This window comes from Notamacropus eugenii, chromosome 6 (assembly GCF_028372415.1).
Source record: "Notamacropus eugenii isolate mMacEug1 chromosome 6, mMacEug1.pri_v2, whole genome shotgun sequence".
NCBI classification, from domain to species: domain Eukaryota; kingdom Metazoa; phylum Chordata; class Mammalia; order Diprotodontia; family Macropodidae; genus Notamacropus; species Notamacropus eugenii.
Window position 1 is genome coordinate 93,949,371 of NC_092877.1, and position 18,149 is coordinate 93,967,519.

Sequence of the window (18,149 nt, forward strand, 5' to 3'; positions counted from 1 at the left end):
TCTCCCCTTTTATCCAAATGGTCAGATGAACCTGAATGCACACATCTGACGAGCCAACCCGTGTGTCCAGTTTGAATCCACATAGAAACCTTTTATTGAGCTGAAAGCCAAACCATTTGAACTAGTGCTAAACTGCACCTATTTCCTACATCTGCTAAACTAGAATACTAAAATACTTTTTATCCAAATGGACAAACATTTCACTCATTTTTACTGAACATTTGCAATGCCAGATCAATTGCTCCTCCATTCTTAGCCTACATTAATTGCTCGTCTTATCTTTCCCTATGGAACTAAATGAATCACACAGCTGTTCTCCCTCTTGAAATCCAATTCCAAGCCCAGAGGGCTTCTTTCTTTCTTTTGAATGGCTGCCGTGCTAGATTGTTACTGTGTAATGAAGTTAATATTCCTAAAATGTTAGGTTTCAGGTGAAAACAGGTCAAACAAGTCGCTTAATGTGTTTGGTCCTCAGTTTCCTCCTCCGTAACATGACGAGGTTGTATAATATGAACTCTAAGGTCCCTTCCAGCTCTCTAGGATACTATGTCTTACATTACCCTTAAAAGTATATTCCACTGACAACTGTAAACTCTCTAATCTATGATCTGCAAAGCAATAGACTACACCCACTGAAACAAGTCTTACTGAGTAAAACCAACCTATATCCATACTTGAAATGAGAATCTGTATCTCAAAGTATCTCTGAGAAGATCCCAAAGTTGGTTTCTTCTGACATACATCCCTTTCCATAATTCCCTGAGATTCTTAGTTTGGCATAGAACAACATCAAGAGAAGCATTCCATTTCCCACTGTGCTCAGATACTCCTCAGCACTTATCACTAGCTTAGAGACTTGACTATCCAAAATAACACATATTAGCTCAATGCTTCAGGGGAATGAAATGAAAAGTTGTTCTTCCTCAAATAAAGGTTGCCTGGAGCTGGCTCAAAAATCATAAGCTAGATTTAAAGTCATCTTACATGTAGAAGAAAAGAAACTAAGAGCTAGCCTTTAAACACAGCACAAAAATACTAATGCTTTTGAGAGTTAAGAAAAGATGTACAGTACTTAACACATAATCAAATGCTTCCGTCCAACTAACAAAATCCAAAACAAAACAAAAAATGAAAGGAAATGAAACTTTGGGAGAGGAAAGTAGCCAGCTGACTTTTAAATCCCTGAATATAGCTGCAGGGATGGCAGGTCTGAATACAGTACTGCCACAAAGCTTTCAACACCCTAAGGGCCCAGGATGATGGTGTAAAATCCGATTGGGGTGGAGGGTCGGGGGGAGGAGAGAGGAAAAGAGATAGAAGGGTGCTAAAGTCTAACTTAGCCTACTTTTGAACCATGACATGGCTTGTTCCTATGTTAGTCTTTTCATCCCCACCATACTACTGTTCCCTCCACTACCCTGGAGCATGAAATAAATATATTAGCAAAAGGCAACAGTAGAGTATGCTATAAGATGTGAAGTTGTACAGCCATATCTTGGAATTTAACTAGAAAAAAAAGAAAACTAACCCTTTAATTTGGATGAAAATTTCTTTAAGAAGGTTGGTATACTGTAGAGATAGCATTCTTGACTTTGAAAAAAAATTTAAACCCAGTATCTGTTGCTTTGGAATTAATAAGGCATTAAGTTACAACAAGTTATCATTAGAGTACTGGCAGCTACAGAGTAATGCTATGATGTCTTTTCCTTTTTTTTTTTTTTGGTGGATAAGGGAAAAATGAAGGGTGGGAGATGGGAAATTCCATTATTAATATCTTTATAATATGCTGACCTTATGTGCAGGAATGAGGTTAATAAGGATAGAATCCAATAATTCTTGGGTTACTCCATCACCTTCCATGATGATAGAACTCATCAAGTCCAGCATGTGCATTTGTACCTTCTTATTGTGGCTATTGCTAAAAAGGACAAAGAATTAATCATATTAAAATTTTCTTTTAAATCCAGAGAATACAACCTTTAAGTAAAAGCTTAGGGTAAAAGGGTAATACTATCACTTCTCAATTTACTACACTGTTTTACATTAGTAAGGCCAAACTGTTCTGATTTCAACTGCTCTGCTTACTTTCTCAACCAACTGACTACTATTCTGCAAAGAAGCAGTAACTTATGAAAAAGGATCTCTAATTTAGTTTCCCCATCCATATTCAGGTTGAAAGCAGAGTTTAATTAAATAGGATTTATTTAAACTGTTCTTGCCCCAGTAGGCTCCAAAGTATGAAAAAGTTAACCAAAGAATTTATAAAGTCAGTGACAGGACAGTTTTGTTTAGGCTGGAACTGAGTTCTAAGAATATTTATTTAATTCATCCCTGGCACAAAGTGAGGAGACAGGAAATATTGGTAAGGCAGCAAGCAGGACAAGGGAAACTGATTTTCTAATTCCTTCCATTGTATTCCTTCATGACTATAATTGAAATATTGAGAACTTCCAGAAAATTAGATCTATTCAGATTCAAATCTGCACAAAAGTGCATTATATGAAATAGAAATGAGTTACTAATGCATTAATACTTGTATTAATACTGGAAATTCAAAGTTTTACCATACACAGCAAAAACTTCTTGCCTGCACTTTATCAATTAAACTAGACATCAAAATAATATGACACAACATAGCACAATGGGAAAAGCAATAGATGTGGAGGCAGTTCATTTAATTATAGATATAAAACTGGGAGCAACTTATAACTTCTCAGAGTCTCTGTGTATTTATATAAAACTGTAATCTGTTTTCATTGTCATTCCATCCTCCCACCCCCAACTTAGATCTGTACCTTAAAGGTCTCACAAATAATGGTCATTTATACTCATAAATCACTGCCAGGTCTCACACTACTAAAAGGAGTAATGTGAATGTACTACATTAGAATTTCTAGCACCAACCAAAGGCTGAATCAACACATATATTTTACTGACTCCAATTCTGCATTTTAAAAAAAAGTCCCCTATGATTTTTTTAAATTTAAGACAAAGAACTTTCCAATCAAGAGAAACAATAACATTCAAACATTTTTATTTCTCCTTATTAATTACTTCTGAGACCAAGAAGGGGAGTATTATTCCAAGAAAAAAAAAACCAAATCTTGTCATGAAAGAGATTTCAAGGGAATTTGGTAGAGGAAATGATAGCGACTTGAGGTACCAAATTTTAGCATTAAGAAAAATGAATATAGAAGTGATATCTTACATGCCAAGAACACCTTGTGAACTATCTAAAGTATTTTTTTATCCATTAGTTAATATTCCCTCACAAGAGGAGGATTAGGAAGAGTAAGGAACATTTAGCTAAGATAATTCACAATTTGTTTACTCAGTTTCGGAACTGTCAGTGCTCTCAAAATCACAAACCAAATGGACCATGATGCCAGCAAATATCTCTTTCCATCTTCCCCCTGCCCCTCATTATCACTGCCTTCTCCAAATGGTAATGTGACCAGAATTTTGAGATATAGAAAAAAAAAGCTGTCACACCTACCTTCAATCTTATTAGCTGCCACAAAAGTGCAATCAGGATAATTAGCAGTACTTTTTCTCTGTCATTTTTTAGAAGATCCCTCAACTTATTTGCTCAATTCTATTCATGTCCTCAAATAAGAAAAAACTGCCTACTACTCTGGTTTTGGTGAATTATCCAGGTCTTTCTGCCCTCTATATTTTCACCATATTACTTCATTTGCCTTTTGTACTGCTGTCAGAAGTATAGAAAAGGAAAAAAAGCAGTGAAATATAAGTTTCTACTTGTAGTCATACAAGTAGGAGGTCTGAAGGAGGAAAAGCTGAAATTTATTACTAGCTTTTCAAATTGTCTGTGAATCTCTTATTTACGCTCTCTCTTTTGAAGGCATAAAAAAACAGTTGGCAAGATGAAAACTCATTGACAAATAAAAAAGATGAAGATGATTTTAATATTCAGTACAAAAATATCTGAATTTATTGACTGGATTTTAGTGGCAGATATTTTACTTATTTCTGTAGCTTGGTGTGCTTCTTTTACAGAATGGGGGAGGGGAGGGAGGGCAGGAGAAAGATACTAGGAAGGATGTGGAGGAACTAAGGGGGTTACCTAGGGAGGGGAATGTACACAGTATTCTGGCTAAAAAGCTATTGTTAGTATTTTAGTCAGAATTGGGAGTCAAACTACTTCAAGTTTGGCTCAACAAATCAGTTAAAGGAGACCTATTGTTTTCCACACAGGTCAATATTTTACTACAGAAGTAATCATTTAATTGGAATTTTGACTAAAAGGAAGAAAAGAGGGTTAATTTGGGGAAGAAGTATATAATTTTGAGTTGAAGTGAGGAATTCTGGACTACATGAGGATATTAGGGAGCAAGGAAGAAAGATTTAAAAAAGGGAGGTGAGAGGCATTAAAAAGGGTTTGCCTAATTTCCAATTTTACCTAAAGCACAGGCAAAGGGCAACTAAGAATCCTTTTCTCATCTCTCTTTAGACTGGTTTGGAAAACTCCAAACACTAGACTCCTCTACATTCAAGTGTCCTCAACTAAGTAAGCTCAGTTTCTTCTAGCTTATTCCACTATCTTCCCATCAAATCTTTGCCTCTTCCTTCCAATATGTTCTTCTTTACAAGTGAAATTCATGGAAACCCTGAGAAAAACCTAGAATGTAATCCATAAATGTCCAGAATCTACTGCACAAGATATGAGTCATAATATAATAAATATAAAATTATAATAATAAAACTAATTATTTCACAATTATACTGTAATCTTTTTCAAAAAAGGAACTACTTCTGTAGCCTCCCACAGTAATTAGTATAGTTCTGAGTATGGAGTAAGCACAAACAAATTAAGCCCAAGGATATATTTCCATTATTAGCTTTCTTTTGAGGTTCCTCTATCTGTTAAATATTTTGCTGAAACATAATTCTTTACATCTCTCCAAAAATCTTGATGATAAATGGTATGTGGAAGTAAAAAAAAAATAAAAAGACAATGAAATCTAAACAAAGCAACATATAAAATGTATAACGACTTACTTGATCACTGAGAAGAGAGTTCTAAAAAGTTGAATAAAAATTTCATTGCAATCTTCCAATTCAAAGCAGATGTTATAGGATTTAACCCAAGCTAAATTCTAAAACAACAACAAAATTATTCAATTAAAAATACAGAGAATAATTTTACTAAATCAATACTATTACATCTCCTTTTAAAATAACTGAAAATCAAGTTTTTTAAATCTATATATAGAAGCACAACAGGCATGCAAACTGTATTTTGAAAGATTGACCTGTAACCAAACATTAACTTTCACCAAACAAAACAAAATAAAAAAAGCAGAAGGTATTGAAGACAGGTTAGACATCTATTTTCCAATTATTAAACAAATCGGCTTAATGAGAAGAAACAAAGCTTTCAGCTTAAATTACTTTAAAAATGAAAAAATTAAGAATTTTAAAACTTTCATTTTCAAAACTTAAAAATTCTAAGGGAATATAGTTTATTTTACTAGGACATGTAAAACTAACTTTAACTTGGCTTAAACTGTGGCGCATGACCATAAAGTGCATGAATGTAAAGGAATATAACAATCCTTTAACAAATGATGAATCAGAATAATTAAGAAAGCATGGTAAGACTTTGAAGAACTACTGCAGAGTGACATAAGCAGAACTGGGAAAACAATACACACAGACGACTGCAATGATGTAAATGGAAAGAACAAAAAGACAAAATTGAAAGCTGTGTAATTATGGCTTAGCTTGAGAAAATGACCTCCCTTATGGCAGAAAGGGTGCCTCTGAGTGTGGATGGCACGTATGGCTGCCCCAGAGCACAGGAAGGGCTGCTGAGTGACTAATGTATTAGTTGGTTTTCCTAAATTCCTCTTTTCCTTCCCTTTTTCACTCATCATTACAAAGGAAAGCTTGTCAGGTAGAATAGGAGGAAAGGTTAGGTAAGTAAATAAAAAAAATATAAAAATAAGAGATCAATTTGAGAAAAATTTAAGGTCTTAATAAATATTAAACTGGGGAAAAAAGTGAATGTTATGTAAAATGAAAGCCATTTCATGCTTCAGAGTGGTCTCATTTCTCGTTGGTCCTACTACACAAATATGAAAAGCGATACCATTTCTAATAAAGTTCTTACCTCTAATAAGTAAAAATATCTATTAAATTGCGGACTCTTAGTATCTTCCAAACCTTTTAACTGTCGTGTAATGAATAAAAATATGTCCTGTAAAACAAAAACATAAAATATATCAACAAAGAAATCAAAATAATATTATTATCTCTTGCATCATTAATGTTGTGGCTATAACAAAATAAATAAAAATTTTATTCTTAGCTAAATAGTTTGGTATTGTGTAAATGGACAGAGAAGTGAAAACAAAAAATATTGCAAACTGTAGAAACGGGATTATAAAAGTAAAAGCAGCTATTAATTTCCATACATCTTTAAGCATTCTCAAACTGGTGGGGAGCAACACAACCCATATAGCATGGTTCCAGTGTAAAACACAAATACACAAATATTCCCCTAGCATACCACCCCTACTCTCTGCCCACTATCCCGTTCCTCCATCCAGGCAGGAAACTATTTCTATAGAATGAAGCCAGGTGTGGGAATTTTCCCCACTATTCAGCCTGTACATACATTCATGTTCAGTACTTAGTCTTGTACATGCGAGACGTAACTATAAAGTAATGAGAGTGATTCTCTTCTGTAGCTTGTGGAAGCAGAGGAGGAATGATCATAGCAGAGACATGTAGCAACATGCTTCAACTCGCAGCAGGAGTAATTTCAAGGTCAGCGGTCAGTCTTGTGCTAGCAGCTGTGAAGAACATAAGTGTGTGCTGTTTCATGTCAGCATAAAAATGAGGGACCAATTTTAGATCAAAGAATTAATAAGAAATTTCGAGTGAAGTTACACAAATCTGCAAGTGAGACATTCAACATGTTAAAGGAAGTTTATTTTTGTTTCACAGACTGAGTAATGACAGGAGTAAAAGTTTATAACTGGTACGAGAGATTTAAAGAAGGTAAAGACGACAACTACAATAATGCCTGAAAGTCACCCATCACCCGTGAGACTGATTCAAATGTGGACAATCAAGAGTTCTGTTCACTCACACAACTAACACTACATTTATGAAGAGGCTGACCCTGAAAGAGAACTTAAATGCCAATAATATTTCTGGAAAGACCACACCATACATTTTAAGTGACAAACTGAAACATAGAAAACTTGACATCTGTTTTTTTCTTTCAGGGAAAGGAAGCTGGATAAAATAATGAGAACTTTAACGGGATCTATGACTGGGGGTGAAACACAGTGTTTCCAGTGTGTCTGAAAAAACAAATGTCAAAGTCTATGGTGTAAAATGCCAAAATTTTCTTGTAAGTCCTCAAAATGTACACTTGTGAGCCCCCCTTCAAAGGATGCATCATATCAAAATTATGAGACAGGTGATTTGTTTCCTTGACACCAATGTCTGTTTATGCAAAATTCATCCCACAAGGTCTAACACAGGTTCATTATGCAGAAATTCTGAAGCATGAAAAATTCTGTGCAACACAAAAGGAATGAACTATGACCCAATAATTGGCTTCTTCACCGCAACAAAGCTCTTGCTCACAACATGCATTCCATCAGTTCTTGAACAATAGTATTTCCCAGCTTGATCACCCATCTTATTCACTAGTCTTGGTTCTGGATGACCTGGACTGTTTTAAAAAATTCAACTCTCCCATTCCTCCCCCTCCGCCCCCCCCACCAAAGAACAAAGATTTGCCACTATAGGGGATAAAACAAAGAATGTAACAAAGACTCTGGAAGCAATTCCAAAAAAGGAATCCCAAAAACATTAAGAAAGCAGCATCATTAAAATGATCAAGTTTCCAAAGTGAGTACTTGAAAGGAAAAACCTATGAGGTCTACAGATTTGTTTGTTTAATGCCAGTCTCATTACTTTATAGTCACTTCACACTTTGCCACATTCACTTTTTTATTGGGTATATTTTGTTTATATTAAACAAAATAAGCAGTTTTTGGGACCACCCCCAAATTGCCCCTTAAAAGTATTTTTATTATAAGTTAATATGAACAAATTATTAGCCTTGATATTTCTTAGTAAAGATAATGTAAGCCATGTACTTTCATTTGATGAAATGGTTAATGTGAAATTCATAAATTCTATAGGATAGGACAGGTAACAAATGACAAAATAGAAAGAGCTCTTAAAAAAACTATTTTACCTTGAGTTTGTCATGGGAAGTATATGGTGCCTCTGGAGCATAGATTCGGAAAATATCAGCCAAACAACATGCTACAAGAAGACGTACATCTTTGTTGGGATTCCTGAGGAAGAATTCAGATGCAAGATGCAAGGCTAGAGGGAGATACTGCTGCTTTTCATCTTCTGAGTCCTGATCCATGTCCATAAAAGTTTTTACTACCATCTGATATAAAAGAAAAAGTCTAAATAAAATGTATAAAGCCATCATCTTTATTAGATACCAATAACAAATGTTTCATTAAAAATGACCAGCACCATTATTATGCAAAATTTTCAACACTGTTACTATTCAGCTTAAGGCATGTTATCAATTTTTAAAATCTTAAATTTCTTTTTTTTACTGAAACCTGAACAAGAATTTACTCTAAGTTGGTCAAAGAGAACTGAAATACTTTCTAAAAACCATTCTTTGAAATATCATATAAAACCATTAGTTCTTGATGATTCATTTGTAGACTGTCTATATGATCCAACATTACCAAGAGATTTAATGGTGTTATGTTGATAACCTATGTCCTCTTTCAACTCATTTCATATGCAGTTATAGAAGGAAAACCTCTGAACTAAATACCTACTCCCAATTTAATCTGACATTCTGCAAAACCAAGAGGTTGCTAATATTTATGTTGCTACATCTGTGCATAAATTGTTTGTATTTAGAAAAAGTCTTACATTGCACATTAAGAAGCCATGTTCTTTGGATCATGAAGCAAAACTTCTAATGAAGGCAAAAGGCCTTAATGAAAATAAACTAATTATAGAAAAGAATATTTATTTAATTTTTAATTGTTCTCTCTTATTGTAAAAAGTCAGTAAGCATTCTTCAACCTATAAAATACCGGCTCCTACAAACTGCAAAAGGCCACTTTCAAAGGAAATTTAACTGCTCATATGCACTTTTTCTTGTCAGATACACTCTAAGTTAGTTTTGCTGAACTGCTTTTTTTTCCCCCTAATCTTTTTTTCTCAGTACCTGATACCTATTGATTCATTGAAGAGATGGCTAACTAGGTAAGGGACAGGAGGGATATAGCTGACAACAACTGTGATGTATCAATAAAAAAATTTTAAAGGTATTATTCAGCAAAGCCAGAGGCAGTGCTAGCAAAACTGTAGAGTTTGATTTTGTTACTCTCTCATTTCCACAATGAAATTCTTTTCTTTTTTCCTGGTGCCTCCTAATGAAACCTATCCAATGACACATACTATTAGTTCATCTTTCTAAAGTATAATTGACAATTCAAGTGCTAACTATTAATGGCTTAAAGTATGGCATGTCCCAGGGGTATCTGCTTCTCAAAAACAGGCTTTTTAAGACCTCAAAGACATTAAGATCAAAGAAATACAATCTAAATGGTAGAATAAAGGGGAGTAAAATATGGAAACTAAAATATAAATATGATGTAAATGGCAGTCAAGATTGCTTAGTATAGTATGTAGTAGTATAACATAACAAGAGAATGATAGAGGATACAAGATGGTAGGGACGCATACCTGAAAGTATAACATGGTTAGGAAAAGGGGTGGAGCTGTCAAAAATAGAGTGAGTATTAACAGCCCCTATATGTTCAGTTTAAAATATTCCTTTCTTGCTTCACAAGAAGGTTGAACTCCCACAGCAGTCCATTACTACCAAGTACTAAGGTAGGTGAGGTCCTTAGCTCTTGCCTCTTTTCTGTATCCTTACTCCTTTATCTAGGGAGGTAGAGGCTTCTTGGTAAAACCATATTCAGAGTCTGAGCTGAGAGGTTTTCCTGAACCAAAATTCATTTTTCCTAAACTAGAGCCAAAACAGGAGCCTGTGTTTTGCTTATTTCCTCCTATGTCACAGTAATACTCCCGCTAACAGCAAATATTTTAATGACATAGTGGAAAAGAATTTGGAACATGGGTTTGAATACCGCCTTTATAACTTATTATCTGTGTGATCCTGAACAAGTAATTTTCCTTCTTTGGGCCTCAGTCTTCTCACCTGTAAAATAAGGAGATTGGACTAGGTGACCTCTAAACTCATTAAGATCTAAATCTGTGCCCTCCTTCTCTTCTTTTCTTCCTTACCACTAGTCACAACAAGGCAGAAGAGAGGTTCTAACCCTGGCTCATCTTCCTGAATGGGATTTGGAAACTACTTTATTCGATAATGTCATGGAAGTTATATCTTTTATGCTGCAGCTCTTACTCATCACTGAGTACCTAAGGACTGAATTTGGAAGTCTCAATGTGGAACCTACTTCCGTATATGAAGGCCTTACCTATTCTCCCCTTATGTTATGGAACCATCAGAGAAAAAATGAAATCATATTTCAGCCCCAGTTGAGTACTAAAACACCCAAATTCTTGAGAACAGATCAGGTCCAACTAGGAAACAAATATATATTCTTTGTGTAGTGTATCTTCTGTCCGCATCAATCCTTTCTTTCATCTTTCATCTTGTGAGAAAGAATATTACTAAGGGGAATCAGCTAGAAAAAAAAAAAACACAGGAGGGCATAGGATTAAGGGAAAATTTGGAACGGTTGGTCAGCAAGAGGAAGGGCCACTTCAGAGATGAGAGAAAAGGAGACAGTGAGAACTGTGATAGGAGATGTGAAACAGGGAAGAAGAAAGAGCTCTTGGGGCAACAGAAAGCTATGTAGAATACAAGTAGACTATAAAATAATCAAGAAGGAATTTCAAAGAACAGGAATAAAAGATGTTATCTGGGGAAAGTATGAGAGAAAGAGAAAATAAGTAGAAAACTCAAATAAAGGGCTTTATATATGTTGGGTAGACCCCACTGTGTTCAATTTATAGGAGGATATGGACAAGAGATCCACAGAACAAGTTGACATGGATAGTTTTCAAGTTGCATCATTTAAGTAAATATCCAAATCCATGAGACCCCAGATCTATTTGAATCTATTTGCATAATTTCTGCTTATCTCCTATCTTATTCCCTTAAATTAACTTGGGACAGAGTACCCATACTATCTAAAGCTAAACAAAACTAATTAAGCGTTCTATGCTGTCGACCTCATCCCCTCCTCTGTCTTGTTCCTCAGTCCAATTCTTTGAATCAGTTCCACTCTGAGTCACACTAACCTCCCTGGGCACTTCTTGGGACCTCTCTTCTAAACTGATTGTTCTTTCTAAAGGAAAGAAAATTCCAGTTTGTCAGTTTGGACACAGGCATTTCAATGGAAGTCTTCCAGTCAAGATACTGCGAAACAGTGTGATGACTTTAGCTGCAGAACTTTAATTATAAGGAGACAGAGTTCTAGTGAGACTGCTTGGATACAGGAACATCTGGTTCCTAAAAAATTTGTAAAGCTTAGAGCCATTCTTTCCTGTCCTAACAGCCTGTCACGCCAGAAAAATGATATAGGAAAGAAATTCCACTTTCTGCCACTAGAGGGTAACGAATTCAAGATATGGCTAGATAAGGATCCCAAACTGGAAAAGGGCATTTAAAAGATAAATGCAGGAAGGGGAGAGAATGTAAACCTTGCCAAACTGCCTGTTACAGCCACTAACACAGTAGTATAGTTTATGGAAGCTCATAAAAGATTATCTTTTTTTAGGTTATTGACTTCCCTTTCCTCTTTCCTATACCTAACTGGCATCTATACACATCCCTAAATCATTCCTATGATCCTAAAATAAGTATTAACTAATTTTCAGAAGTTACAATACTTCTAATAATTTAATGTATTTGCTACAAATCTGAGAGGAAGTTAAGACTAAAGAATACAAGTCCCTGGAGTCATTAAGACCCATTACACTCTGGCCACATGACCACAGATGAAAATTAACTTCTCAGCACAGACAACAGCATGGCATGATAGATGGAGCACAACACTTGGAGACAGGAAGACCTGGAGTTGAGGTCCTATCTCAGACACTTCTGAGCTGTTTGACCCTAAGGAAGACATTTCGATGTCTCAGTTTCTTCATTTGTAAAGTGAGGGGGTAGAGAGGAGATTAAATGGCCTCTGAGGTCCCTTCTAGTTCTAAATCTATGTTCCTAATAATCCCTATGGCCATAAATTACAAAGAACAAAGATTTGATACTCTGAAGGATAGTATAAAGAATGTAACTTTGGACTGCATTAAGTGATTTATTTCCAGGAATAGGAAGGTGATTGTTCCCCTGTACTCTGCTTTGGTCACACTATAATGGAAGTTCTGTTTTCAGCTATGTGTATCAGGCCTTGAAGAACAATGATATGCTGGAAAGAATCATCTGAAGAAACTGGGGATGTTTCGACTAAGGAAGAAAAATCTCAGGGGAAACATGATAACTGTCTTTAAGTATTTGAAGAGATGTCACATGGAAGAGTCATTAAAATGCTCTAGAAATTAGAAACTAGGCACAATGGGTGGAAGTTGAAAAGGAGCAAATTTTCAACAACAATAAAAGTGCCTAACAATCAGAGTAATTCAAAAGAACAATAACAGGGTTGTCCTAGTAGGTAGTGGATTCATTCCCCTTTACTGGAAGTTTTCAAGCAGAATCTGGATGACCACTTGTCCTATATGTTGTACTATGGAGTAGGAATTCTTTTTTCTAACATTCCTTGGACGAGATGGCTTTTGGGGTTCTTTCAAACTAAATTCTGTTATCAAATATCTGGGGATTGACCTACCTACATATGACTTATGTTTGGATAACTATGAAACCATAACAACAAATTAAAGGGAAGATCTAAAAAATGGTGGTTCATAAATAGTTCTGAGTAATAAAAATGACAATATTCTCCAAAATAATTCATGTACTTAATAAAATGCCAATCAAATTCCAAGGGATTAATTTATAGAATTTAATAAGATGACAAAGAAATTTATAGGGAAAATAAATGGGAAATATAAGAGGTCGGCTAAAAAAAGATTAATGAAGGTGGTCTTCTCTCAGAATTAAAATTTATTTCAAAGCTGAGAGCACCAAAACTACATGGTGGCTAAGAAATGCTTATTGACTAACTCCCCAAGCACTGTTCTTTAAGGTCACTTTCAGCTAAGATCCCAATGACAATGAAGCAGGACTTCAAAGGTTTGCATAACACCAAAGATGTCACCCTATACTTTCGAACAATTGTGATTTATTTTTTGTTCTTGTTTTTTGCAGAACCATTTCTGGAATGGTGAAGCTCTTCCACTGTCTTAAGGTTCAATACTGCCGAAAATTCTCAAACAAGCATTCTATTGCTTACATTGTACTTTGTTAGTATGACCTCCCTCACTTCTCTAGCTTCTTCTCTAGTCATCATGATCAATGAAACTGCATTTAAGGTCTCCAAGCATCTTGGGTATGTGTCCTCTTCACCAAATCGGAGAGCCTTATTCTCTTGACACCTTGGCAGTAGGGCTACTCTTCTCCTTTCTGAAACCTACTACTTTAATTTCCTCAATTCCTACTTCTCTTATTATCTCTCTCTCCTCAGACAACTTTTTCTCCTGCCTTTTAAATATGAGTATTTGCTAAGATTCAGCACACTTTTTCCATTAGAAACATTCTCTACTCTCAAGCTTCAACTATCATTTCTAAACAACGGAGTTTTAAAACTATTCTAACATCCCTATAGCTCTGATCCCTCCCCTAAATATCAATCGTCCATTGTGCACCTGATCACAAAGCACATGTGACTCTTCAAATTCAATTTATCTATTTTTTCATTTTTCCTAGTTTTGTTGAAAAGCATTCCCCCAGTCTTTAAAAAAACCTTCACATTTGTTGCTTTTACATCACTTTTATTTCCTAATATATCAACTCTTCATTATTCCAGTTGGGGTTTTTCTTGACAAAGATACTGGAGTGGTTTGCCATTTTCTTCTCTAGGTCCTTTTATAGATGAGGAAACTGAGACAAACAGGGTTAAGTGACTTGCCCAAGGTCACTTTTTTTTTTAAAAAAAAATTGTGTTCATCCTTCTTTGCCTCTTTTTGTATCCCTAGAGCTTAGCATTGTGCCTGGCACAATAGTAGTAGACAGTAAATGTTTATTGAAATATAAACTGAGTTCAAAAGACATTAAATTCAAATCATTGTTCTAGAGGCCTGGGAAGACCCAAACATGAAAAATAACATAGTGATACCCTCAGGTAGCTTAGCATATACACAAAAAACAAAGTTAGAAAAGGAGTAAATGTAAAGAAGAAATCAAATAAAAACATGACAGATTCAGAAAACAAGGAACTACAGCTATGGAACACTGAATTTACTGTCCGATCAACTGACATGCAGATTGTTTTGGTGAACTGTTTTTTCATCTTTTTAATTTTTTGTTACAAGGGATGGCTGAGGAAGAAAGGAATGAGGAGGGATATATCTGGAAATGAAGGTAAAAATTAAAAAAACAATGAAAACATAAAGTGCTATACTCAAATCTCTTCTCCTTCTACCTTGTCATTTGGTCATTCCTTTCACATCTACAGCTGTTGTCAGCACTTCTATGCCAGTGACATGACACCTAAATCAATACTTTTCATCATGAAAAGTCCCCCATTTCTAATAGGCTATTGGACATCTCCAACTGAATACTTAGTTGACAACACCAACAACACATCTTCCTCCTGTGTGGCCCATACCTAATGATGGCAACACCATTTTCCCAAATAGCTAAGTTTAAAATCATGGAATCATGCTTTACTTCCTCTTCCCTTCCCTTCCTACTCTACTTTACTTTTCCTTATTTACCCTAGAATATACCAAGTCAACAACCATTTTTAAATGCCTTCCGTTATATGCTAGGAATTGTGCTAAATGTTGGGGATACAAAGAAAGGCAAAAAAGCTTATTTCAGGTCCTCATTATTCCTCATTTAAACAAGCAGAACTGCAAGCCAACTGCTCTCCCAACCTCCAAACTAGATCTTACCTCCTACTCCCAAAGTAATACATCCATTATTAGAGCACTGTCAAAGTAATTTTCCTACCAGTCTTCAGTGCCTGACACTCAAAGCCTCCAACAATCCAAAAGTAAGTTCTAACTTACTTTTCTACATTATTTCATAGTTCCCCCTCCCAACTTTGCAGACTCCACACTTGTCCAACTGCTCTCTCCCACTTAATAAATGTTCATTGAACTAAACAGTGTAACACATGCTATAAGACTGATAAAGTGATAGTGTGGTGGATACTGGACAAAGTATTGGATTTCTGAATCAGGAAGTCCTAGGTTCAAAGACCACTTCGGGCACTATGACCTAGGGCAAGTCAGCTGACCTCTAACCCAAAGATTTCTCACTTGTAAAATAGAGACAATAGTTTCCACCTGAAAGTTGCTGTGAGGATCTAATGAGAACCTATGTAAAAGGCTTTTGCAAGACTTAAAAGTGCTATACAAATGTGAATTTTTTTCTTCTGTCTTCCTTCTCCTTCCTCCTCTTCTTCATTTGATCTCAACAGGCTTTGGGAGAAGTCCCAAGTGGGAAATTATGCTTGCTGAGTTTGTCAAGACTTATCCAAGGGGGCTGCTGAGAATAAATCTACTAGCAGCAGCTGGGAACAATTTGTGAGCAAATTTTTCCCACATCTTTAGCAAGACTCTATCTTCAAACATTCCACTAAAAAAAATTCTAAAAGCCCCAGCACCCCATATCACTTGAGCAGCAAGACTCCCAAGGAACATCAGACACTTATTATCACTTGACTGTGACTTGTCAATAAAGACAGAGGGCCAAGGAAGCTGACTGGGCACAGTAGAGAAGGGTTGGAAACTCATTTCCTATCAGCTGCCTTGCTGGATTTTGACTATAAAAACATCATGTCAGCCAAGATGGTGGAGTAGGGGAAGCCACTCAGCTGAACTCTCTCAATATTCCCCTCCAAACAATTTTGAAATAACACCTCAATTCAACAAAAGGTCAGGGTGAGACATTTTTCCAGCCCCAGAAAACTTAAGAGATTGGAAAAAGCCTGAGACCGGGGTACAAACCTGTGTAGAGCCCACACATGCAGTAGAGGCAGCAGATCCAGGAGCTCTCAACCCAGAGATAAGGGAGTTGGACAACTGACTAGAAAAAGATTATATGGGACCCTAACTGGCATTGGGCACATCTGGTGCTGACTGGCTACTCTACTGCCCATATGCAGTGCAGAAAGGAGTGTTGAAGGTTGTCACAACTTTAACATAAAGTTCAAAATCAAGAAATAGGCTGAGAAGGTGACCCAACAATCAAAGAAGCAAACAAACAAAAGAATTTTACCAAAAAAAGTGGCAGGGAAGACTAAGACATAAACTCAGAAGAAGATAACAATGTAAAAACAGCTACAAAAAAAAGCCTCAAAGAAAAATGCGAATTGGAATCAAACACAACAAGAATGGCTAGAAGAGTTAAAGAAAAGACATAAGAGTGATAGAGGAAAACTTGGGAAAAGAAAAGAGAGGGATGGAAGAAAATTATGAAAAGAGAATTAATAACTTGGTAAAACAGGCACAAAAAAATTAAATAGAGTAACTTAAAAAAAAAAAGAACTGGCCTAATGATAAAAGAGGGACAAAAATTCACTGAAGGAAAGAACTCCTTAAAATAAAAGCAGAATTGGCCAAATTGGGGGGGAAAAGGTACAAAAGCTCTTAATTCCTTTAAAATTAGAATTGAAAAAGGTAGAAGCTAATAACTCCTTTAAACATCAAGAAACAATAAAACAAAGTCAAAAGAATTTTAAAAATAGCAATGTGAAATATCTTATTGAAAAAATAACTGATCTGGAAAACAGATCAAGAAAAGCTTATTTAAGAATTAGTGAACTACTTTAAAGCCATGATCAAAGAAAGGGCCTAGACATATTTCAAGAAATTATCAAAGGGGAGAGGGGAGTGAAGAGTCAAGATAATAGAGAAAAGGCAGGAACTCACCTGGACTCTCCCAAACCCCTCTAAATGCCTTTTAAATAATGTCCCAAATAAATTTTCAAGGAGCAGAACCCAGAAGAGGACAGGGTGAAACAGTTTTCTAGCAAGACAACTTAGAAGGTTGGCAGGAAAGACCTGTCACAGCAAGGTTAGAGTGGAACTCAGTCTACTACAGGCTGTGCCAGTACATACCAGGCCCCAGAAAACCAGGAGCAGGCCTTGGAAGTGACTGAATCAGCAGCTGCAGTGGCTGCTTCCAGAAATCTTGGCCCACAGAAAGCAAGCGGGGTTGAACAACTAGTTAGAATGAGATTACAGGGTTCCCTTTGCTGGCACCAGGGGCAGGACTCCGTTGCTTTGCCCATACTCAGATCTGGATTGCAATCTTGGGTAGTAGGGCGAGGAGAAGCACCAGCCTAAGCATAGCAGGGACCCTCATTATAGTTCCAGAGCAGAAAGGAATGCCTGTGGTTGCTCATAGACCAGAGCACAGGCCAGCAGTAAATATATCTCTCTATCTTGGAAGAACTGAAAATTTACAGAAGTATTTCTGAGAACAGCTGCACAAAGCCCCTAAAGCTTGAGACAGTGCACCCTCCACCACAGAAGCAGAGCCCCACTTTAAAAAGGAGTTAAAAGTCAAGAAAATTACTACTGAAAATTACTATGGTGACAAGGAAGCTCAGAAGAAAACAACAAAGTCAAAGTTCTACATCCAAGATGGTTTCAGGCCATGGAAGAACTCAAAAAGGATTTTAAAAATCAAGTAAGAGAAGTAGAGGAAAAATTGGGAAGAGAAATGAGAGTGATGCAAGAAAATCATGAAAAAGAGTCAATAACTTGGTAAAGGAGGCACAAAAAAAATACTGAAGAAAATAAAACCTTAAAAACAGAATAAGCCAAATGGTACAAAAGAAGTACAAAAATCCAATGAGGAGGAGAATACCTTGGAAAGCAGAATTGGCCAAATGAAAAAAGGCACAAAAAATTCACTGAAAAAAGGAACACCTTAAAAAGCAGAATTAATCAAATAG

At 35.9% G+C, this 18,149-nt stretch overlaps 1 protein-coding gene across 2 annotated transcripts in view; it reads right to left on the reverse strand.

Moving 5' to 3' along the window:
* Positions 1-18,149, reverse strand: part of PDS5A (PDS5 cohesin associated factor A) — a 146,815-nt gene that overhangs the window by 85,342 nt on the left and 43,324 nt on the right. For both annotated transcript variants that reach the window (XM_072620540.1, XM_072620539.1), the window contains exons 3-6: positions 8,243-8,446; positions 6,134-6,220; positions 5,020-5,117; positions 1,792-1,918 (exon numbers count right to left, since the gene is read on the reverse strand). In XM_072620540.1, the coding sequence (XP_072476641.1) occupies positions 1,792-1,918; positions 5,020-5,117; positions 6,134-6,220; positions 8,243-8,446 (516 nt within the window). The remainder of the gene's footprint in view (positions 1-1,791; positions 1,919-5,019; positions 5,118-6,133; positions 6,221-8,242; positions 8,447-18,149) is intronic.